This window comes from Microtus oregoni, unplaced genomic scaffold (assembly GCF_018167655.1).
Source record: "Microtus oregoni isolate MIOR12 unplaced genomic scaffold, Mior012 000057F_ref0000458, whole genome shotgun sequence".
In the NCBI taxonomy this organism is placed as follows: domain Eukaryota; kingdom Metazoa; phylum Chordata; class Mammalia; order Rodentia; family Cricetidae; genus Microtus; species Microtus oregoni.
In genome coordinates this window covers 316,917-342,500 of record NW_024543833.1, presented here as the reverse complement: position 1 = coordinate 342,500, position 25,584 = coordinate 316,917, and the positions used below count along the sequence as shown (strand labels likewise).

At 43.2% G+C, this 25,584-nt stretch overlaps 1 protein-coding gene across 1 annotated transcript in view; it reads left to right on the top strand.

Annotated features, from left to right (window-relative positions):
• Skor2 (SKI family transcriptional corepressor 2) overlaps positions 1–25,584 on the top strand; it is a 41,656-nt gene that overhangs the window by 6,351 nt on the left and 9,721 nt on the right. Inside the window, exons 4-6 of the mRNA XM_041639308.1 lie at positions 11,329–11,394; positions 11,774–11,872; positions 19,788–19,855. Of these exons, the coding sequence (XP_041495242.1) occupies positions 11,329–11,394; positions 11,774–11,872; positions 19,788–19,855 (233 nt within the window). The remainder of the gene's footprint in view (positions 1–11,328; positions 11,395–11,773; positions 11,873–19,787; positions 19,856–25,584) is intronic.

The following is a 25,584-nucleotide window of genomic DNA, read 5'->3' as shown; positions in this document are numbered from 1 at the left end:
GTTACAAGATACATGTATTTAATACAAAATGTGGTTGATCATTTAGGGAATGATGCATGGTAGATGTCACCCTTTAGCTACTAAATGCTAATTATCCTAAGTCTGCTCTGCCAAATTTTCCTTCTATTTTAGGTATAATTTTTGAAGGAAATAAAAAGGAATTATATATGCTATAAAAATGTAGAGTGTGCATAGCTTTCCAAGAGGTAGCAAAAATTTGCATAAAACTATTGAATAATTTGTTGTTTCAAATAGTTCACAGAGATTTAATGGGGGAATCCAAGTTCTACAATCTGAGATCGTTTCTTGGTAGAAAACTGAACTCCTTACATTGCATTGAGCAACTCGTATCCATAATTTTAATAAATATCATTTTAAAATCTTTTTTTAAAGATTTATTTATTTATTATGTATACAACATTCTGCCTCGATGTATGCCCGCACGCCAGAGCAGGGCACCGGATCTCAGTTGTGAGCCACCATCTGGTTGCTGGGAATTGAACTCAGGACCTCTGGAAGAGCAGCCAGTGCTCTTAACCTCTGAGCCATCTCTCCAGCCCCTTTAATAAATATTTTTGAGTTGGAAGTTCGATAACTGCTAATGGGTCCAAGTGTAGATGTGTTAAGTCTAGCAAGTCTCTTAGAGCTATATGTTCTTCATGTCACATTCATAGTTCCTAGATTTCTTAAAAACTGAATTTCTATCTTTTGCCTTCCTTTCACTTGGATGGAATTTTGAAAGAGGTTCCTGGGCTTGCTTGAGAAGGTGCTCATGTCCTCGTATCCATTCAGGCCAGAAACCTCTGGCGGGCCCTCAGAACCCTGAGAAAGGTGGCCAGAGTGGCTATAAACCACTCGATGACCCACTGTTCTTTAGTATGCAGATGGAAATAAAATGCTAAAAAGACGTAAGCAAAAGCACAGACAGGATCCATGGTCACATAAACATTCCGTGGTGCCTGGAGCTCTGTCAATAGTTACATTGGTAATAACACCTACTCATAATGTTGATATATTGCTAGTCCCTTTCTCACAATAATTAATTTGATACAGATTCCCAGAGAAGCTTGTTCCATATTGATTTTCCATATCACAATCTTACCCTCACATTACTCAGGGAAGTGCATAGGTAGTAGGTTATGTGATATTATTATCATGTATTGAATGGAGGAATGGGGAGGAAGTGGTCAGGATGAATACACTACTGAAATATGCAACTTTCAGAAGGATATTGTTGAGTTGATACTGGGCCACAAGATTGTTATTGTGATGCCTTTAAAAATGTACTTCATTTAGTCTATTACTTAATCTATTTTGAGGTGGAGTCTCTTTATATTTCTCAGGCTGATCTCAAATCCATAAACTCAAGCAAGCTACCTGCCTCAGCCCCCTGAGATACTGCTAGTGGGTGCCATTGCTCCTGGCTTTGTATGTTTAAAACTTCAGAGGGTTGAAGGCAGGATTTGCTTTTGTATGAAATTTTCATTCTCATGGTGATCATGAATGTAATTACCAGGACATTTCAGTGGTGATGCAGAGAAATAAATATGTCCATTCTCAATGACAGTCATTGTATTAACTGGTCCCTACTATAAATGCTATGCCCTCAGCTGTCCTCTTACTTGTAAAAATTGATTAGCCTGTAGTCTTCCTATTGGAATACAATTTGAGAAAATCACAGAATGAGCACCTATATTTTAGTATTAATTCATGTAGTCATAACCAGATTCTATTCACTTGGCAGTGTCAAAAACTAAAAAAAAGTCAAAGAGACCATGTGTATACGTGACTCGCTGCTTTGGATAGTAGCAGACAAAACTACTACACCCAGTGCCTCCTCATCTGTGGAGAGATTCCTTTCCATGTGACAACCATTGGCTTTCCTGACTACATGAGTCTGTGTGCTTTACTTACTTGCTCCACACTTAGCTTAGAATGCCCCGTACATACTAGACAGTTTGCCACTCCGGTCTCTGCTCTCTGGTTGCTCCAACTAAGAGCGGGAGACAAACCAACCAAACTGGATTGTATATAAAATGATTTGAATGTATATAAAATGCCACCCAGGCCACACCCAGAATTTTCATACTTAGGAGGCTAAGGCAGGAGGACCACAAATTTCAAGCTAGCCCATGCTAGATAGTGAGACCTTACCTCAAAACAAAACCCAAATAGGAAAACATAATACAGTCAAGTGGGGCTTACATAACTATTTCTAGCATTTAATTCAATCATCATTTTGGTAGATTACCAGTACAATATTTAACTCTTTTGAATAAGCAGAGCATGAGAGAAAAAGATAACTTTTCAAACTGTCTGGCAAATCAGCGGTCAGGTTTTGCTTTTATATGAATTTTTCATTCTCATGGCAATTATGACTGCAACTGCCAGAAAGTTTCAGTGGTTACGTAGAGACACAGATATGTCTGTCTATCCTCAGTGGCAGTTTTTGCATTAACTGGTCCCTGATATAAATTCGGTTTATCTGCAACATTTATTTCTGTGGAGTTGTTCCTCATTCAGTTCAAGATCCCCTTTATTCCAAGCTTTCAGCCTTAACGATGTTATTTTTAACAATTTAAAGTTGACATTTGCAATGGAGTTTTTAAATCCTCTCTGGAAAAACATCACACATGGTAGCTGTTGTGTTGTGTATGATTCAAAGGGCCAAGTGAGATGGTCTTAAGCAACCAAAAAGCAGCAGAACTTTCAAAGCACACCAAGTCAGACGGAATTAAACGGAGAGCAGCTCGGTCAAAACATTACCAACTCAAAACTAGATGACAGGATTTTCTTGCAATCCCAGAGTGGGTTCCGCATCTCCACTTTGAATAACTTCAGTGAAGTTAAGTGATTTGAAATTGAAAGCAGTGGGGTAAGCTGGCAAGAGGGCTCAGAGCTATTGCAGGTCAAGGAAATGAGGAAAAGAGGCATCCTCCTGCCGTTCAGTCCCTCGGACTCTGAGCGCAGCCACATCTTGCTATCTGTATAGAAGTTTTAAAATCAATTTGATTTCCACGGATATGATTCTATAGTGTACTTAATATGCTGGGGATGGATTTCCAAGAATAGTAAGAAGCAGTTACACTTCTCATGAATATATAGCACATGAGGCACTCTGATTTATTATTCCATTCGATTTTAGAACATGCTTATGATTTAAAAAAAAAAAAGAAGAGAAATTTTTAAAAGCCAGAGAAGTAGATCTGAATTTTTGTTCTCTCACTTGTAAGAAACTTAGGGTAAACAACACAAAAAATATTACAAAGCTCTGTATCTAAGTTCATCTGCCTATAGAATATGATAAACCCTCTGATTTATTATGAACATTATTTTTAGAAAACATATCTTGAAGCCTTTCAATATATGTACTCAGATTAAACAATCCCTGTATTTAGCTTTCTATTTATGAATTTTTTCTTTATGCTAATTTTTTAATTTATCTGAAACTTTGAGATAGAAAACGATGGAAAGATTTCTAGGGAAAAAATTACGAGTATCGAGATGGTGGAAAGAGCAAACCAAGTTCTTCAAGTTGTTCTCTGACCTCCACATGCACGTGTTACATTCATGCATGTCCCCAGCCATACGCACACACAGACACACACACACACACCTCACACACAAAAGAAATAAAAGTAAATGCAAAACAAATAGAAACATTACATAGTGTTAACTCATAGAATCTATTCTAAAACTCAAGAAAAATCTAAATTGAACTCAAGGGTCATGGATGAAAGTAAGAAGTAACATATATACAACTAATGATGGGATTTGCTTGTTTTTTGAGCCACAGTCTCTATACAGGCAGGCTGTCCTCAAATTCATGGTCTTTCTGACTTACAGTCCCTCCTGATTGCTGGGACTACAAGAATGTGTAGCCACAACCAGCTCCAATAATACATTTTGGGTATGCATCGCGAAGTGTGCCACTGCTGGGCTTTATCGTGACCTCCCTGGCATTACACTCTCCAACAATCTCTTTTCACCAGTGGGGTAGTACTCAGCTAGCCTGTTCTTTAGTACACCCATTTTGGTGACTTTTTGTTTTGTTTTGTTTTTTGTGACCTTACAAAAGTATCAAACATCACAGAGAAGTAGTTTAGTGTAATACCAAGAAAAAAGCAGGCATCTGTATTCCACTGACAGAGGAGAAAGTCATTTAACTTCGCTCCCTATGTGACTTATGACTTTGTGATGTGTTTCGGGTTGTTTGTGAGTATATTTTTGTGCATGTGGGGGCACTTGTGTGCGTGCACACATGGAGACTGACGATCAGCATTGAGTGCCTTTCTTGGTCAGCAAGAGGCAGGGTCTCTCTCTCATTTGAACCCAAACGTCTCTGATCTTCTAGTCTAGCTAGCCAGCCTGTGCAGGGGAATCTCATCTCTCGCTCTCTGGGATACAGGCCAGCCACGACATCCACCTGTGTTAGTGGGTGCATGGGATCTGAACTCCAGCCTTCATCTTTTACCTGCTAAGCAATCTCCCTAGCCTCTGTATTTTGTTTTCTTATTCCTGGATGCAAGGAACCTTTTAAAACCTCGTAAATGTGCTAAATGTTCAATTATTCCAGTTTAGAATAATTTTGAATCCATCTAACTTGTACCTCTAAGATACATTATAAGGAAAAGAGAAAAGGTGTAGAAAAGTCTTAAGCCAAAATCAGTTATTAAAATTCGGTGTTTATTTTGGGAGCTCAACAGGCCTGTTTGGCAAATTCCGGGCCGTGTGGAGAGAGTACTGGAAGGCAGGGGGGCAGCAGAGCAGCCATCCGGGTGGAGATGATGTGATAGTGTGTTGGGAACAGAACACAGACAGGAATGCAAGAGTCCCCAGGGCTGTTGAAGCATTTGCTTGCTGGACATGGCCATCTGAAAGTGTGAATACATGTGTATCTTATATATAGAAGCTGTCCCCAATCCAAATGCGTGTATCTACTGAAGTGACCTTCCGAGGATACATGCTTTCTTCCTGTGCAAGCAAACATCTTCACCAAGTGTTTTCAGTAACAGTATCGGGAGGATCAATGTGCTGGCTTCTGGGGCTGCTGATGGCAGAGTCCCTGAGAGCTGTGTGTGACTCAAGGAAGATTTGAGGAGATAGCTAAGCCAAGGTGTAGGATGCCAAAGAGGGGAGGCCTTTCAGTAGAAGGGATAGGCAAAAGCCAAATCTTTTACTACTTATTTTAAAAATTGGATTTGATATTGTGCCCCACACCGGTAAGACACCCTGCATCCTAGGGTGAACATGCAGGTTACAGTCTTTAAATCTGATTTATTTAACGCAAAATGTAAAGATTTGTTCTTACTCTTTGAAATTTTTAGACATGTATACAATATTTCTTGATTATATCTACCTCTCATAACTCCCTTCCAACTTCCCCCAGAATCCTCCATCATATCTCCCTCCCAAAGTCATGTCCTCCTTTTATAACTGTTTATTCATTCATTGCTGTTTTTAACCCACTGAGTTCAATGGGATCATCCATAGGGGCTTGGAGAACCTACCAGTGACCACACTCCTAAAGGAATGTGACTCTCCCTCCCCACCAGCCATTAACTGTCAGTAGCTGCTCAGCTAGGGGTGGGAACTTGGGATTCCCTCCCTAAGCCTTGCTGGAATTTTTACCTGGCTTGATCTTGCACGGATCTTGTTCAGGTAATCACAGCTACTGTGAGCTGGTGTGCAATAGTCATGTCATATGCAGAAGACAGCATGTCAGAGCTCTCCTCCAAGTCCTCTGGTTGGCCCGTTCTTTCCACTCTCTGTGACTTGGGTGGGGAGGGTGTCCCATCTATGCTGAGCCCCCAGAGTCACTCACTCCCAGCACTCATTGAGCAGCTAAGAGTCTCTGCATTGGCCACTGCTCACTTCAGTAAGAAGCTTATCTGAGCAAGGTTGGGAGCAGCACAAATCCATGGCTATAAACACAAATCTTTAGAGTAGAGTTTGACTGCACAGTCACAGAATAGGGTCTCCACCGAGGACCAACAAGTTCCCTGGCCATGCTTTGGGCCATGTCTACAATGCCCGGCTTGAATTCTTTCCTGTAGGGCAGGTCTGAAACCCAGGGGAGTTCAATTTGTTGCCTCTGTAGGCAGCCTTGCCACTCCTGCGCCAGGGTTGTAGATCACATCTCAGCCAGTGTTTCAGCATGTGGGTCCGGTACTAAGACCATTGATGCTTTTTCTCTTCCAGAAGCCTGCCTAGCCCTTTTCAGCACTAGGAAAACAAGCATTCAGAGAGAGTTTCAATGGCATCTATGTCATTGGCTTCTTTTTCTGTCCTGTGCCCATCAACAGAACATGGCATCTCATCTATTCATGTGGCCTGGGAAATGAGTGTGCCTAACTTGCATATGGTCCTACATTTCATCTCTAGCCAGTAAGATAGAAATAAATCATTAACATAAATAGAAAAAATGAAACACTTTTGTAGTAAAATTATTATTGTAGTAAAGTTAATAAATTCTAATATATGTGATATTTTATTGGAAGCCAGGGCAGACATTTATGTTAATTACTGTTTTCCATGTTTTCGCTAGAATTCACACTATGTGTTTTCACACAGAAACTTTGAAACTGTCAGACATGAGCAGAACCTATTTTTTATTGGGACATCATAAACTTCCCAACAGAACTGAAAATACAGTTAGCCTGATTAAGTCTGATTTTTTTTAAATTAATTGAAATGTATTTTTTTTCACTTAAAAGAGTTAGGTTTAACTATAAGAATTAGTTTAAACATCCCCGTGGCATTTGAAGATTTACAATAGCATTGGTTGGTGTTCCTTTCACAAACTGGAATAAATTAGTACGACGGGCATTTGTGGGAAGCATTTTCAGCGTACCTGGGATAGGGTGATGGGTGTTCCTGCCTTCAGAGAGCAAAGCGCCTAGTCAGGAAGCAGAAGGGTAAGGAAAGACACTTAGAACTGTGGCCCAGGAAGGGAGCGATCATCATCCGCATTTGCAGATTCTGAGACCGGGTCATGGAAGCAGTATCTTAGTCCTGTCGGGTGCTGTAACAAAAATACCTCACTAACTTAAACAGTATTTATTTCTCAGAGCTCTAGACACTGTGAAGTTCAAGATCAAGGTACCAGCAGACCACAGTGCCTAGTGAGGGCTTCATAGGAGATCCGCAGACAGCAGTTTCCTTGCTATGCAGGACATGATGAAACAGAGCCCTGACAACGGCACTGATCCCATTCATAAGGGTTCTGTCTTGATGACCTAATCAGCTCCATAAGCTGAACTGCCTCAAACCATCCTCTCAAAGATAGAGAGTGAGAAATCCTCGGTCCATGCCAAGGAGACTTGGATGGAGTTTGGCTTTGGAATAGAAAGTGGGAAGAGGGTCAGGCACCCGAGGCAAGACAGACAGTACAAGGCAAACACAATCCACAGTGAGAAACAGGCCTGGATGCAGTGAAGGATGAGCTGGGGGGGCAGGAACACAGGTTATAAGAAGACCTGGAAACTCCAGAGGAATTTAGAGTGGATATTTTTTCCCCATTGATGTCCAGCGGATCCATTGAACAGGAGTATGCCACGATATACAAGAGAAAGTGATTACTCTTGAGCCTATAAAGGCTGTGCTTGTGTAGTGACTGGCTGATTCTTTTTGTGTGTATATGTGTGCGGATTTTTTTCTTATTGAGCTCTATATTTTTCTCTGCTCCCCTCCCTGCCTCTCCCCTCCCCTTCAACCCTCCCCCAAGGTCCCCATGCTCCCAATTTACTCAAGAGATCTTGTCTTTTTCTACTTCCCATGTAGATTAGATCCACGTATGTCTGTCTTAGAGTCCTCATTGTTGTCTAGGTTCTCTGGGATTGTGGTTTGTAGGCTGGTTTTCTTTGCTTTATATTTAAAAACCACTTGTGAGAGAGTACATATGATAATTGTCTTTCTGGGTCTGGGTTACCTCACTCAAAATGATGTTTTCTAGTTCCATCCATTTGCCTGCAAATTTCAAGATGTCGTTATCTTTTTCTGCATGTAGTACTCCATTGTGTAAATGTACCACATTTTCCTTATCCATTCTTAGGTTGAGAGGCAGTTAGATTGTTCCGGGTTCTGGCTATGATAACAATGCTGCTATGAACATAGTTGAGCACATGTCCTTGTGACACGATTGAGCATCCTTTGGATATATACCCAAAAGTGGTATTGCTGGGTGTTGAGGAAGGTCGTTTCCTAATTTTCTGATAAATCATCACACTGTGTGTGTGAATTTTAGCCCCTGCGCATTTGGTTTCCTATTTATGTCAACTGAAGCGTGGCACATCCTCACATCCATCCCTCTTGTCCATTTTCTGATGGCTGAGTATGGGCAAAACCAGGCAGGATGGAATATCTCCCAGAACACGAGGCCACCTGAGCTGGAGGACCCCAGAGAGAATGGGAAAGCGGAACTATGTACCCGGGCCTTGGCTTCAGGTTGCATTTGGTTGTCATGGGGTTGGTCCTGCCTGGCTCACTCTCAGCTGTGGTGAGCACCATTCATGGGATCATGAAGGTAGCACAAGAAGGTGATACATCCCTACTCAGCAGCTTTGGGTCTCATCCCTCCCCCAGTGCATTTATATGCTAATGATTCATCCCTTTCTCACTTCGCACTACTTGGGTTTCTTCTACTGCCTGACATGTTTGAGGCCAGGGCCCTGAGAAAGATATCCATTCCATGCACAATGTTCTGTCCTCTATCTCTAAGGAACTGAGGTCTCTCGGCTTCTTCCACCTTCTCTGCTTGTAAATACTTCTTAAATGATGAGTGTAGGGAAGGAAGGTAAGCATTTTAATTTTGGGGATGTCTCCAAACCCATTCATTAATTTTGAAAAGTGAAATGCATCTAACCTGATGGAATATTTATAAAAATTGGAGGCCCATTGTCAACTAAATCACATTTATTTAATCTAGTATTAGACTGCCTTTTTTTTTTTCCCAACCAGATGGAAAACATTAGCAGTAATAGTGAACAAACATCCAGGCTCCCAGAGGTCATTTTTAACCACCATTAACAATCTGGTTTTCACAGATTAGCAATAATGCAGGGAGTGGCAGTCCAGTAAAAGATGCACAAGGTGCAGCTGAGACTGCTCTGGCCTTAGTTACCTAACACCTAGACGCTTCTCAGAAACTCGTTGGAAAGGGAACATTTACATCTTCTAAGCTCTAAATGGGCCTTTTTTCCCCCTCAGAATGCAGTAAAACCTCTATTTGAAATAGACACTAATGCAAAATGTTAATAAAACCTCCACAGAGCTAATGAAAAGGCCAGTCCATGGTCAATGGCACCATCAGATTTTCCTGTAGTCAGTATTCTTCCATTGATTAGCTATTGATTTAGGGGTATTCTCTGAATATAATGCTAGTAATTACGAAGGGGAAAAAGAAACATAGCTATATCTATTTTAATTTTTAAATGTATCCATCCAATTGGAATGTAATACAAGATAAACAGTTCCCAAAATATATCAAGGAACCAAAAGACCTGGTCTACAACATGGCAAGAACGTGGCTTCTAGATGTGGTTTCACGTCCATCTGAGCCATGTTTTGAAAGTTAGACTGAGAACGTTGTAGAATGGGACAGTGCCATCTCAGTGCACGTGAGCACGCACAGAGGCAGGCACCTGCTCGCTCTTCTCTGTTTGGACTCAGCATTGCATCAGGAGGGAACCTCTGTACTGGTCAGTTGATGCACACAGGCAGAGCTGCGCCTGGCACACATTTATCTTGTTTCAAACATCACCATGCTCGGTTTGCATATTAATGGTTTGTAACCCACCTATTACTTTTCTAGTAGAGAATCGGATTTCTTAGGGATTCTATTGAGGTCTAGAATCAGGATGCTTCACAGGTATTTTCCTTACCACAAAGAGAAGAAAACCAAGTTGTCAAGGTTCCAGGGTGCCCCTGAAGCTATAGAGAGAGGTCATGTTCGAGATGTACCGGAATGAAGTTGTGTGACTACGGTCTACTTGTTAGAGAATGTCTTCCATTAAGGAACATGGGGGTGTGACGGATGTAATAGGCCCCACCCCCGAGTATGCGTCTACTTGAGAATATTTAAATGTATGAATCAGTTGCATATAAGTCCTTTGAAGAGAAGCACGTACATCCGTGTGCACCTTCACACACTGCAGAGAGTCAGCATGTAGAATACAGATGTCCGTCCATGGCATAGGTTGCTGCTTTGTGGAGAAATCCTTCGTCTTTTATAGAAATCTTAACTTGGCAGTGAGATCTTCCGGTATTCCAACAAGTGCCCCGGGCCATTACACTCCATTTCTTTCTGAGGGAAATGAATAAATAGCGAGAAGAGAATTGAAGTGATACATTCTGCTGGAGCCATGACTTAAAATTTATGTCCTCCTGGTTTTTTGTTTGTTTGTTTGCAACAACAGAAGACAACTTACTGAGGGCTCATTGTACGTCCAGCCCCTGTTAGGCACCAGCTGGTTTTAGAGAAGAAACAGGGCCTTTACCTCCAGCGGCATTGGCCTCGTCGATGAAGAAATATCTGCAGGCATATGGGAGGTGCCTCACCTCTGGGAACCAGTGCGGGGGATCCATAAAACCTTGGAGAACCGTTACCTGCATGAGTACACCTCTTCAGACAAAAGCCAGAGCTTAATCAGCCATGTGGCTGTCACAGACATTTGCATGAAATTTGAAAACACAATTATCTAATTAGCCGAATGAATGGGCTAAACCTTTGGTGTATTTTCTGACTCTTGAACTGTAGTGAGTACACTATTTAGTTTGCCGTTGTTCTTGTTAGCACACAGCAAAGCACGAACGGTCCAACCTTCATTCATGATCCAGACGGCTGGCTAATTTCGTTTGGCTTACAAACTAGCAGATAGGTTACACTTCACATCTCTGCTTGCAGTGCGCATTTCTTTCCAGCCAGCTACCAATGACCTGGAAACCCTCAGGTTGACCAAGACAAGTCAAGGACTCTCCATGCTTTCTTTTCTGCTGTCCCAAATTTAGGGGGCCCGAAAGTTCAGGAAACTTCTGCCAGTTGTGCTCTCAAGGGCCTTCCAGGAGAGCATGTGTCCTCACTTCAGTGATCCTGTTCTCCAAGAACCAAACAGGCTCTCCTCATTTCCTAGAGGGCTTCTGCAGATCAGAGGCGTGGTGCCCATTCACAAGAACAGCATTTAGTCCTGGGAATAGCATTAGTCCTAATGTCAGGTTAAATTAAATAAACACCTTTTCTAGATGTAAAATAAATAAATGAATGAATAAAAAGAAAAGCTGGGGGAAAGTAGTCCATGCAAACTAATATTTATCCTGTGTTTTTTTTTTAAGGTGAACACACACAAGAAACCAATTCACCTCATTCACTCAAAAAGGATGTAGAAAATATGGGGAAAGGTAAGAACAAGTTTGAATGTTGTATACTTCTCTTAGCTTTTAAAGAGTACAGAGATAATAAGAAGATATTTTTGTTCTGCACCATATTTTAAGCCTGACAAGCAACATATGAATAATATATGGACCATTGGGTGGATATAATTGAGATTAATGCATACATATCAATCAATACATGACACTGTAATATGATACTTTAAAATAATATATTACATTGATTTATATTCATGGATTTCTGCACAAAATCTATCCTATGTCTATGCAACATTTTTTAAACTGGTAAAATATTTTTGTCTTATAATAACAAATTGCCCTGTGGAACAGTTCTCCGGAGAGTTGTTTGTAAAGATTAGTAAAACTGCCCTTCTTCCTTCTCTGCTAGAGGAACTTCAGAAGGTTTTGTTTGAGCAAATAGACTTACGGAGGCGACTGGAGCAGGAGTTCCAAGTGTTGAGAGGAAACACGTCCTTCCCCGTGTTCAGTAAGGAATCCCTTTCCTTTCATTCCGTGTGTGGTGTTTGCTGGAATATCTACGGTTAGGCTTAAGAGTGTGCGTGTCAGCCGGAAGTGCCCGCACAGCCTTCCCACGCTGTGCCGGGATCATAAGCATGCACGTTAATCCCTTTCTGTGCTTTGAATTGACTCAAAGATCATTTGCTATTTATGCTCTGATATATGGGCAGCTATGTCTGTGCATTTAAAATATGTATGTAAACACGTAATTCAGTATGAAATGTATTCACATATTCAAGTATGTCCATTTATATATTTTAATACACAATGATCCTTTGGTATTTGTTACTTTCTGAATAGGGGAAAAAAGAGACAATTACCCTTCATTTTCAGATAGCTCCGATTAGCCGCCGATGTGAGCGATATGTATAAACACGAAGATCTGAACAATTTGAGGGCCACAAATCTATTGATTACAGTAGCTGCCCCTTGTTTTGAGGGGATTCGTCTGGCAGTACCCACTGGATGCGTGAAACTCGCAGATAGTTTCAAAGTCTCTCTGTACCCTTTTTCCCCCCTACTCACGTTCTTATGACAAAGCTTAATTTGTGAGAGATCAGTAAAAATAACCAAGGACAAAAATAGAACAATTATGACCATCTATACTATAATAAAAGTTATTTAAAATTTATGAATTGTTTATTTCTAGAATTTTCCACTTAATATTTTTAGGCCACATTTGACCTTGTATAAGCAAACCCAGGGTTAAAGGGCACTACCATAATTAAATCGATATCATTTTAGTAGTTTTACACTCTCAATCCATTTTACTGTGAAATTCCATTCCAGTGGGAAGCAGGAAGCCTGGCAGCCTCCAGGTTATCACTTTGCTCCCAGAGCCGTAGAATCTCAGAAAGGCTTCATGGTAGGTGTGCGTGGAAAATTGGAAATTTCACCTGTCGTGAGCAGGGTAGCCCAGGAGTGATCTTGGGAGTGTTTCTCAAGTTGTGTTTAGTTGGATTCCCCTCTTCAGAGAAAAGAAAATGAGAAAGAAAATGGCAGGCAAATGATTTTTTAAGATTTATTTTATGTGTGTGTGTGTGTGTGTGTGTGTGTGTGTGTGTGTGTGCCTGTGTATGTGCACTTGAATGTAGGAAGCCAGAGATGTCAGACACCCCTGGAGTTGGAGTTAATAGGCAGTTATGAGCTGCCCAACATGGGTACTAGGGATCAAACTCTGGTCCTCTGCAAGAGCAGTACGTGCTCTTAGCCACTGAGACAGCTCTCCAACCCCAGTATTTTTTATATTATGCAAACTTCAGGTTTTTTCCTGAGACAATTCTTTTAAGTGTCAGCATGTCTCCTATGATTAATCTGGACATCGCAAAGCTGCATGAAGCTGCGTGAGGCTCTAGGGGTCTTGCTTGAGAAAGAATGTAACTTGTGGTCTCCATAGCACACATAGCTGGACTGATCTAAGGGTGGAGTTGGGGAATCTCTGCATTAAGATCTAGCAGAGTGGGTTCAAGATCAGTGAAGCCCCAGAGTACCTTCGCATTTCCCCATGAGGCCAGTGTGATCATGATTTCTTCTATGGGTAACAGCTAATTAATAATCACTTAAGGGATTAAGTAACTCACCATGATGTATATACTTATACCTTGCCCTTTACTCTAACACAAACCATGTATGTTAAAGCAATGTTAGACTGGTCTAGGGCATAACTCAGCCCTGAGTTCAGTCCCCACCACCACACAAAAAGCAAAAAACCCTACAACGAAAAAACTAGGCCTAGACGTCATCACTTTGATCTGAGCTGATGTGAGTCAATCTGTAAATGCCAGACATATGAAGTATTTCAATAAGCAACATTTTCTAGTTTTGGAACTCTGCAACCTTCTCCACTCCCCAAGAAAGTGGTGTGTGCATACCCAACTTTGAATAATGCGTGGTTTAGACACACCAAAAATAAAAGGTAGCTTCACACAGTGAAAACAGTAGATATGGATTGCGTGCTTGCTAACTAAGTGTAACTGAGTGAGGCCAATGCAGACTCCGCCTTCACTGATGAGGAGGGGAAATCTAAACTCTGGAAAGCCACACCTGGAGGAAGCGCAGGAGATTCTGCAAGAAGTCTGAAAAGCCTTTTCCAAAGGTAGACAGATCTTCACAGTCACAGGCAAAATCCAGTGCTTAGACCATGCAGTGGTGGTGCATGCCTTTAACCTCAGCACTCGGGAGGTAGAGGCAGGCAGATCTCCGGATTCAAGGCCAGCCTGGTCTACAGAGTGAGATCCAGGACAGCTAGGCTTACACAAAGAAACCATGGTGTGTGTGTGTGTGTGTGTGTGTGTATGTGTGTGTGTGTGTGTGTGAGAGAGAGAGAGAGAGAGAGAGAGAGAGAGAGAGAGAGAGAATGAGAATGAGAATATCCTGGTGCTTTAAAGCACTGAGGCTCGGGAGAATCTGTAGGGTGTTTCCATTAGGAATGCAGGTTCTAAAATCTACCAGACTCAAGCAAGCTTCTCCTCACAGGTTATTTGACCTTAGAAGCTGCCAACTGGGGCATATAATTCCTGCCCCACGGGATGAAAGAACTAAATGACACAATCCATATAAAATTCTATGCGTCCACTTGACTCAAGGGAGGCGTTCAATAGCTGTCATTTGTAGTCCCAGGTGGTGAGGCTGAGGCAGGGTGAGGAGGAGAGACTCAACCGTGTGGAGAGTCTCTAAACATTGGGCAGTGTGGTCTTTGCATGGTTCTGAGGGCTGAGCAGAGTCACAGAAATGAGTCCCAGACACAGAGTGGATAGATGATATGAGAGCGAACGAGAAAGGAGGCAGCGGGAGAAGAGAAAAAGGAAGGAGAGAGGGTGGGAGAAAGAAAGGGAGGAAGGAGAAGAAAGAAGTGAAGAACGAGGATGGGGGAGAAGGAGGAGCCTGCATCCTTGGAGGGGAGCAGAAGTCTGGGGGTGGGGTAGCATGCTTTCCAGAACCCTGGCCCTGCTGGGGAAACACTGGAGGAGGACAGACTCCCAGTGCCAGGCAGACGGTCACTAGAGCAGGCTGAGGGTCCAGGTTTGGCTGCAGCATACCCTCCTGCTTGCCCGGGACACGTCCCCCAGACTCTTTTCCAGCCGTACAGCAGTAAATGGATGCTCTGTGTCCACCACCATCCTTCTCCACTCCAACCCTCTCATTCCCTAAAACACCACCTTTGACACCAAGTTCTGCACCCAAGAAGCTGTCTTCAACCCTTCTGCTTATTTAAGCGTCTACAGTAGCTCCTGCCCAAGAAAGCATCTATCTGGCACCGTCTGCCTTGGCGCCTTTCCACTTCTTCCCCTTTCTGCTCCAGTGGCCACGGAGACGGCCCCTCCTCTTCCTTTCCCTTGGCCTTCTAGTTCTCAAGACCTCCCCTCTCAGGTCCTCCTCCCTATCTGTAGCACAGCTCAGGTTTCTCCACCGCCCACACACACTGTGGAAGCCAAAAGACAATCTTGGGTGTCATTCCTTGGGGAAGCCCTTTCTTTCCTTTGGATCACTCATTGGCCTGAAACTCACCAATTAAACCTGACTGGCTGGAGAGCCAGTCCCAGAGATCCTCCTGCCTCTGCCTCCCCAACACAGGATTACATACCTGTGAAGCCATGCCTAGCATTTTTCCATGATTTCTGAGGGCTGAACTCAGGTCACAAGGTAACCTTTGCCCACTGAGCATCTCCATAGTCCCCTGATTATTTCTTACTGAAAACAAACTCACTGCCACCCACACAAACCCTACGGTTCACGTTCTCTGTGTCTTATTTGTGAGGCTTCGTTTTACACTCAGTAGTCCACCACCTTCACGCCTCTCTTTTTGTGGTCTCCTCTGGAAGTGAGCATAGGAGAGAACTTCCAAATACCGACAGATCAAAAGTCCCCAGAGTTGTTTGCGAACCGTGACAAAAGGTAAAGATGATGAGCCGCATGCCCACTGCTCTGTGAGCAGAGCCTTCCAGTAGCCAGATGTGCCAGATGGTGCTCTTCTGGCTCACAGTCCCAGGGATGCACGCCGCACACTTTCTGTTGTTGTTCTTGGCTGCCATGCAGAAGGGCACTGCGGAGCACTGCGCCAGCCAACATGGCGGCAGGGTTCTGGGAGCCGACTATGGGAGAAGGCATAGAGACAGGGCAGTTTGTGGTGGGGGCTGCGTCTCTTGTTGCCTGGTGCCCCAGACTGTGGCTCCTGACTTCTCACAGGGCACCTTATTTCTGATTGTCATCAGAGCATATCAGAATCAAGCCCTCCTGGCAGGAAGGGTGCTTGGACCCTGAACAAATCAGTCTGCTTTGTCATCAGATCTTAAAGTGCTAGAGTAAGAATATTCCTTAGGGGCATCATCCCCACCTGTTCCTTCCAGGAAGGCCCCAGGCCCCAGAGCAGGGCATTTGCATTGCTACCCAAGCCTGACCCTCGGTTGATATGGCTTTGTTTTTCTTACACTCTGTTCCATCACTCTCCCTCATTGCCTCCTCAGGACTGCTGTGGGCCTGGAGATTTTTAAAGAATTTAAAACTTACCTTTCTGTCCTATGAACTCACTAGATAGCGAACTGGAAGGTAGATGTATCCCAACTAGTAATACATATTATGGATATGTTAGTAGTGGTTTGGGCAGCTAGCTGGAAGAGTCCAAAAGAAAGATAATTGATTCTGGCAGGAGAGTCAAGAAAATTGAAAGACTTTTACAGGGAGGAAGTATTTGAACTGGGATTGGAGGTCAATGAAGGTACTTGCTATAAGGGTAGACTCCAGCAGGAACAAGGATCCAGAGACAGGGAACACAATGCCTGTTTGAAAACTGGAGAGTGGTTTCACGGGCAGCAGAGTTCTGGAAACTTCCTCCTTGCCCTCTGCTTCAGCTAGCCAAGCCACCTACAGTGATCCTTCCTCCCCTTCCTTCTACCCCAAGCTTCCCTAGGGTGCTGTTTACCTCTCTGCTCTGGAACTCCCTCCCTCCCAACTCCCTGTCATTGACCCACACTGACCCCTATACTGTAAAGTCTTCCCACCCATCACATTTGGAAGTGAAAGTTCGGACTGGATGTTTTTCAAACATGAATGATAATATATGCCTTGAATTCTAATCATATAGAAAGTCACATGCCAAGAAAATGAAAAGACCATATTTTTAATTGATAGGCACCTGGAGACTTAGGATTTGTTACCTTGAAAATGTTAGGAAGCCATTGAAGATTTTTTTTTCAGGCAGAATTTTAAGGAAATGAAAAGGGTTTGTGGAGGAGGAACTAGAGGCCTGAGGTCAGTCAGAAACCTGTTCAGAAAGAGGCAACTGTGAATGGGAGGAGGGAGAGGAGGGTGAAGGGAAAGGAGGTGGAGGAAGGAGAGGAGGGTGGAGGGAGAGGAGGTGGAGGAAGAGGAGGTGGAGGGAGAGGAGGGTGGAGGGAGAAGAGGGTGGAGGGAGAGGAGGTGGAGGGAGAGGAGGTAGAGGGAGAGGAGGTGGAGGGAGAGGAGGGTGGAGGGAGAGGAGGGTGGAGGGAGAAGAGGGTGGAGGAAGAGGAGGTAGAGGGAGAGGAGGGTGGAGGAAGAGGAGGTGGAGGAAGAGGAGGTAGAGGGAGAGGAGGGTGGAGGAAGAGGAGGTGGAGGGAGAGAAGTGGAGAAGGAAGAGGAGTTGGAGGAGGGAGAGAAGGTGGAACTCGCTCTGTAGCCCAGGCTGGCCTCAAACTCATAGAGATCTGTCTGCCCCTGCCTTCCAAGTGCTGGGATTAAAGGTGTGATTGTAGTGTGTGCCACCTCCACCTGACTTTATAGCAGTATCTCTTAAAGCTCCCCTTTCCTCGGATTGTGGCCAAGTCTATAGCACTCATGAGACCAAAGAGGACCACAGCAAGGCTGGCATGGGTAAGAAGGCTCGCCGTGTGTAGAGTCAGGCTGGAGCACAAGGGCGCTAAGGTGCACAGGAGCAGGGCAAGCATTCTCCCTGTCTTACACAGCTCTCAGCGCCCCCTATGGTTAGCGCCCTATGACCTGCATCCCTTCCACTGTAGCTGTAGCTGCAGACTGTAGGTGCCTTCCACGCATTAAGTAGAGGACCCAACAGCCCTGCTCATTTCTGGGTGATTCTTACATGCAAGGAAATAGACACGATGGAGGATGCGGTACTGTAAAAGGAATGACCTGCTCTTACGTCTCAGAATTCCCTGTGCAGTCTAATCAAGTTACAGTGTTGAGAATATATCTTCGAATAACTAAATGTTTGCTTACAAGGAAAGAAAAGGAACAGACTTGTGGCATGTGTCTGCAACCCCCGCCCTTGAGAGACAGAAATATCAACAACAGTTTGAGGTCAGCCTGATCTACTGAGCGAGTTCCAGACTAGCCAGGGCTATCCAGTGAGATCTTGTCTTAAAAAGAAAAGGAGAGGTCAGGAGAGGCCTGAAAGGCATAGCAGACTCTAGGGTGCTGTCAGTCATATTTTTTCAGATGTACTCATTCTTCCGTACCCATGGCGGATTGGCTCCAGAACCCTCTGCAGACAACAAAAGTCTGTGGTGGTGCCAGTGTCATACAGCATTGCTTAGTGTTCTCATATAACCTGCGGATAATCCTCCACATGCTTTCGTCTACACCTACTGCAGCAAACCGTCAGTCACAACCCTCACTCGGGGCCACACACGCGAGTGAGTCATGTGGTTTGGAGCAACAGTAAAAGGTTTCTGAACATTAAATGAGCAAAAGTTAATTCAAAATCAAGTGCATAATGAATCCAAGGCTTTGGGGGCGGGACTTGTCCTTGTCATGTAGCATGACTCAACCACTACCGCTAGTCAAGTCATGCAGTGCCAAGGAACGCTACAGGAACACCTCGGCTCAGGGACTGCATGTTTTGAATTTCATAATTACCATATGAAGTTTTGGCTCTTTAAGCAAAATGGTTTAGTTACAGAAATTTAAAATTTTTTTTACATATATAGGTATTTCACCTAAATATATATGTCTATGCACTTGACATACATGTCAAGTGCCGGTGGGGGCCAGAAGGTGTGTGATCCCCTTGAACTGAAATTACAGACAGTTGTGAGCTGCCACGTGACTGCTAGGGATTGAGCCCAGGGCCTCTGGAAGAGCAGGCAGTGCCTTTAACCTCTAAGGCATCTTTCTAGGAACCTGAGCACCTTTTTATACATCTCTATCATCATTCTTCATCATATAAAGATCAATGTAATGTGTCTTTTGATTATATTGTGTAAGGATGTTTTGGTTTTTAAAAATTGCTTGTTTGAGTTGCTGACTTGGGTTTCCTAAAATAGTAAATAAATGAATTTTGGTTTGGGATTAGGATAGAATTTCCAACAATTTCCTAAGCATACATCTGCCATTTTGTGGTCCATGTTTATGTAAAAACCACATTCTCAGTATTGATAATTATAAGATCAGGATATCAGTCAAACGAAAAAACGCTGAAGATATCATATAGTATCAAATATTCTGCCAACGTCTGACTCTACATAAAGTTAGGCCAGCACATACATCCACCTGTGTGGCAGGTTTGATTTTGTCACTCATAAATTGTGAAGTTAGATATATACCACAGAGTGGTTTTAAAATAAACTTCTTTATGATTTATATACTTATATATCATCAGTATTTGGCTTGTCTACCTATTTTATATACCTACATACGTGGTGAAAAGAGGTCCTGCGGGGTTCTCAGTATAGAGGGATTTAGAGACCCTGCTGTGGGTGTCTCCATCACTGACACAGGCAGATGTGGGTGGATGTTACTCCGTCTTCCTTGTTACAGATCCAGTGTCATGTTGTTGATCTGAGGTTGGTTCAACCCACATCACCAGGAGTCTAGGATTTGGAGGACCAACTGCATACTAAATGTGGATTCTGCACTTGCATTAATTTCCTTTCTGTTTCTCTCTTCCCCAGATAACTTCCAGGATCAGATGAAAAGGGAGCTGGCTTACCGAGAAGAAATGGTGCAACAGTTACAAATTGTAAGAGCCATTTCTGCTTATACACACATGTAAGGTCGCTGGTTTGTTTTCAAAGCCCTCAATGCACGCCACACTGTTGGTCCACTTCCCTCTCCGCTGGCTAAGATGCTGATTACCAGGGGATTTATGTAGACCCAGAGTAAACAGATGTGTCAGTGTGTTTCTTCGATCTGTAACTGCTTCCCATGTGTGCATTGCCTCCATGGGCAAATCAGAGGTATGGCGCGCCCTTTCACGCTGCAAACTAGCAGGCACCATGTGGGGACAAAACAGGAACTCACAGAAGGGCACAGCTCCTGCCCTCCGCACCAGCCAGGCCCTCCATTAACACTCAATTAACCAATTATGTGCACTTGAGGGGTGATGAAAAGAAGCAAATCGCTTCCAAATGAAGCCCTCTTCTCTATCCTCATCCTGTCTCAACGTGATCTCTTTAAATGGGAAAGAGCAACAGTCAGGAAGATATGGTTTTGGGGTTTTGTTTTCGTAATACCTTGCTGTTCCGTCCCATGCAGGCACATCTGGTGTAAGCCCTGGATTTTAAATCAGCCTCCCAAGCTTCTTTTTCCAAAGAGCAAGCAATACAGGAAATAATTTATACAGAATATTTTTGAGATTATTTTTAAACACCTGGCTAAAGACGCTGATGTCTGGTAATGCGGTTGTCATAATTTGGGTTGTTTGATATTGTGTTTCACTGATCTCTTCTACGTGTAGACCACTGAGCATGTCTAAAGTGTCTTAAGAGCCAAATGTAGCTTTGTCAGGATTATTTGAAGAAGATGGTTAGTGTATGGGAGGAGCAAGCATTCCCTGTCCGCAGAGATTCCTGGGAGTACTTCAAAGCAACCTTGGATTTTATTACATTTTCTAAATGAGGGTCTCAGCTAAAAGTGGGGTTTATGATAACGGTGACACCCCCACTGTGGTTCCTCTGGTCTCAGTGCTCATTAATAGCTCCAGGTTTAGAAAACCTTTATGCCAGATAATGCTTAGGAGGGTCTTCCTGTGGGGTTTTGTTGTTGGTGGTGGTGGTGGTGGTGGAAGTGTGTGTGTGTGTGTGTGTGTGTGTGTGTGTGTGTGTGTGGTCTTTGATTACACCTAAATCCACTGGGAAGCTGAGGAAATCTTGATTGATAATACATTCCATACAGAGGGTAAAAACAAACGTGTCTACTATTCTCAGCCTTTGATGTTGGATGATACGAGCTAAAATTCTTTACAGCAAACATGCTGGTCATTTTCTAGAGGGATCTGGGGGAGAATGTCAGTGAAGGACTGGAGGGAGACCGGGTAGGATGTTAAGGCCTAAATTAATCTGCTTATGGTATCTTTTTTTTTTTTTCTGGCTTTTAAAACGGAAATCTCCATCCAAGAAACAAACAAGAATTGAGATTTCGGGGCGGCTGTGAATAGGACAAAATGAGCGTTTAGGACGGAAGTTAGGCGCTTATTTCAGGGCCCCCTTTCAAGGCCACCTGGGTAACTTTAATGTCTTAATTTCTTTTGACAGTTGGTTTCTCTAGTAAAAGAGGAAAGAATGGTATAGGCATATAACAAGTGTGTACTATTTTTTTTTTTTTTTGGTTTTTTTCGAGACAGGGTTTCTCTGTGGTTTTGGAGCCTGTCCTGGAACTAGCTCTTGTAGACCAGGCTGGTCTCGAACTCACAGAGATCCACCTGCCTCTGCCTCCCAAGTGCTGGGATTAAAGGCGTGCACCACCACCGCCCGGCTACAAGCATGTACTATTGCTAGAAGAGAAAGTGTATCAAATCTTTCTATGTACTGCGTTCAAGAAAGATACACGTTGGTAATATTAAACATGCAAATGTTATTTATTCGTGCCATACTGGGTAGCAAAGGGCTCCTGGAGTTAATGAAACAGTTTGGGAGAGATAAGACCTCCCCAACACACATGAACCATGCACACACACACACATACACACACACACACACACACACACACACACACACTCCTTTGGGTATAATACAATTCTTGAAATTCACGAAGACATTTGTAGGCAAGCAACTTGAAAATTAATGAAACAAACATGACTTATTTTTCCTTAGTCCCTCTATTTTGGGTCCCCTACAATAAGACACCCAGGGCTGTGGAGCTGCCTCCAACACCCAGCATAGTGACAGCCTTCAACACTTGAAACACCCAGCATAGTGTACAGCCTGCAACACTTGAAACACCCAGCATAGTGTACAGCCTGCAACACTTGAAACACCCAGCATAGTGTACAGCCTTCAACACTTGAAACACCCAGCATAGTGTACAGCCTGCAACACTTGAAACACCCAGCATAGTGTGCAGCCTTCACACTTGAAACACCCAGCACAGTGTGCAGCCTTCAACACTTGAAACACCCAGCATAGTGTACAGCCTGCAACACTTGAAACACCCAGCATAGTGTACAGCCTGCAACACTTGAAACACCCAGCACAGTGTGCAGCCTTCAACACTTGAAACACCCAGCATAGTGTGCAGCCTTCACACTTGAAACACCCAGCACAGTGTGCAGCCTTCAACACTTGAAACACCCAGCATAGTGTGCAGCCTTCACACTTGAAACACCCAGCACAGTGTGCAGCCTTCAACACTTGAAACACCCAGCATAGTGTACAGCCTGCAACACTTGAAACACCCAGCATAGTGTGCAGCCTTCACACTTGAAACACCCAGCACAGTGTGCAGCCTTCAACACTTGAAACACCCAGCATAGTGTACAGCCTTCAACACTTGAAACACCCAGCATAGTGTGCAGCCTTCACACTTGAAACACCCAGCATAGTGTGCAGCCTTCACACTTGAAACACCCAGCATAGTGTGCAGCCTGCAACACTTGAAACACCCAGCATAGTGTGCAGCCTTCACACTTGAAACAAACATTTTATTGCACTGATCACCCCAGCCTAACCCCGCACAACACAACCATTCTTTTCCATTCTTTCTCAGAGTTTCCTGGGTTGGTTCTGCTATCCTCACATGCTCTCCACACCCCAGTAAAGGACAGCACAGTTGGGAATTACAGAGAGCTCGCTCGTGTGTTATTACTGCCCTGCCTGCCACTAGCAGACATGCTATAAGGTCTACCAAGCTGGACCCAAGGCCCATACCCTGAGCGTCAGCTCTCCCAAAAATGAGCTGCTGGAAGACTGAACCTGACAAGATTGTATTATAATCCAAAGTCACGTGAGCTGCAGTATGAGCGGCCAGGAGAATAGCATGGCTCTTCTCAAAATAGTGGAACAAAATAAGCCTGGTGTCAGAGTTGCTTTTGGGCAGGAAGGACCTGTTTTTTGTTTTGTTTTGTATTTTTATCCTTCTGTTTACCTTTAGAAAGGAGACAGCAGATGCATTGTTTGAACAATTGTTTACCCAGTTCCTTATGCAGCCTTGCGTATCTGCGAAGCGCCTGAGGATCTCTGAAGATGAGCAAGGAGTTGCCAAGTGGCGCAGTTTGGTTTGCTCTCACAGCACTGTAGTGGGATAGTCTCTTCATCAGTCAGTCGGTATGGCTATGCACTGTGCTCCCTGGTAACAGGCAAAGCAAACGACTTGCGTCATTTCATATCCAAAGTCTACACAGCATAGAATCACAGAATACGCCGTCTTTTCCTTTGATGAAGTAACAACCTAGCCTGTCTTTCAATCCCGGAGAATTTAAATATTTAAAACCATCATATTTGGTGATGGTTCCTGCAGATGCACAGCACATTTATTCTGTATTGTTACACAGTGCTCCTATTCAAAATACGTACACAGAAAGCATTTTGGGTATCATTGCCATAAAAAGAGAAGTCATGAATTTCTTTGGCTCCTACGTTTTTAGGTCCTCCCCTGACTATAGTTTCTGCGTCTTTTTTTTCCAGTTTGTTGAATATACACATGCAGTGGCTATACAGTCACATGATGAGCCACCTTCTGCATTTAGAAATGGATGTGCATATACCGCAATGCTGATGTTAAAGCGCGTGCAGAATTAGGTTACATACCACTTGTAAATGGCCACAAGCTGGCTCTTAAAATGACACTTAAAATTTGAATTTTTCTATTACTTGTGTGCACAAAAGAAATAAAGAATCTGGCATCCCTGATCTGAGCTTTCAAATCCTTAAAGTGTTTTCTTTACTAAACCAGATTTATTTCTACAAAACAAAGAAAGACATTCCTCTAGCTATGAACAAAATGCAAACGTTTTAAAATTTAGCAAGTTTGTAAAAAACGTGTTAGCATAATAAAAGGCAAAGGACTTCTCAAGTCACAGTAAATTACGATTCTGGGAGAAATGTGTTCAGTTTTAAAAAGTCAAATCTGCCGTCTATTTGGGTTGGAAAGAAACTGAAGATGTTTTACTCAGCACATAACTTTCCATTGAAACTGACCTACATCTTGAAGTATGTAATAATGTATAGCGAGGACTTGGCTTGCTTCTTCACTGCTAATTTGACAATCATTCTTGAAGAAAGTGTGTCTGTATAAGCAATCACTGCAGGGTTGCCTAAGGCACACTCTTCCAACCCTAAGCTCTTCAGGGATGCTGTCAACTACTGGTCCATAGCTTCTGATCCAGGGCTAGGCCCAGACTCAGCACCTGAACTTGCCTGACAGCTACCGCGAAGCTCAGAGACAAGACTGATGTGCTAGTCTTGAAGTGCCCTCTGCTGTTGTTCTAGGACGCTGCAGTGGCACACAGCCAAGGAAACACAAGTTCCCCATTGAAAGATTTGAATTAAAATAATGTTCAAGCAATAAATTTAGTATTAATGTTTCATTTGTGGTAGACTAGTAAACTCAGTTTACCGCTTCCCTGTGAGAGGAACACAGTAGCTCTTCACAGAGGAGCGGTAAACCCTTCTCATTGGTGGGCACCAGTGAGGCGGGGGACACAGCTTCCCAGCGATAACTGTCTTTCCTCAGACAGCATCCAGTATTCTTTGGGATGGGAACTTGACAAAATTTCCCCAGACTTAAACCGGAAAGTTCTTTAAATTACATTGTCTATCTTCTTCCTAAAAGGCGAATAGAACTATTTCTGTCTTGTGTTTTTACAAAAAGATCTCCAGGGCTATCAAGCAGCTTTGCTTGCGTGACTAAGCATGTGTGGTAAGAAGGTCCCTGCAAGCTTTGGGCTTGATGAAAACTCTGAACTGCCATAGGAGCTTCTGCCAGATTCTATAGCAGTAGGCAGACTTTGATGCTAAGCATCTTTTTTCCACCAGTAATCAAGCATCCTGTGCTTTGACAATGGCTCCATTGTCCTTCCATCCTGGGGCATTCTTCTCATGTTTCTAGCTTTGAGATATCGACTCATCTGAGTATCTGAGCTCAAACCAACTCTCCCGCAACACAAACTTGAAATCTCTATTGGTGAGACACCACTACTTTTGACCTATTAGGGTCAGCTGGGTAAGATATAAAGTATGTAACATTTTGAAGTTTTCTAAGCCTTGGTGATTTCCACAGTGGTAAAAATGGAAAGAAAGCTTTTGTAAGTTCTATAGTAGACTTCATAGGCGTGAATAGCTTAAGCATAGTCTCTAGAATATGAAACTCCCAAGTCAGGAGTATTTGCTGGCATCTGTAAATGTAATATTATGTTTTATAGAATCTTAGAAGCCATCGACTGTACAAGGCACCGTTGCCTAATGACTCAAAAAGGAGAAAAGCTTCTCACTCTAATTCTAAGATACCACCAATTCCAGAGACATTAAAATGTGC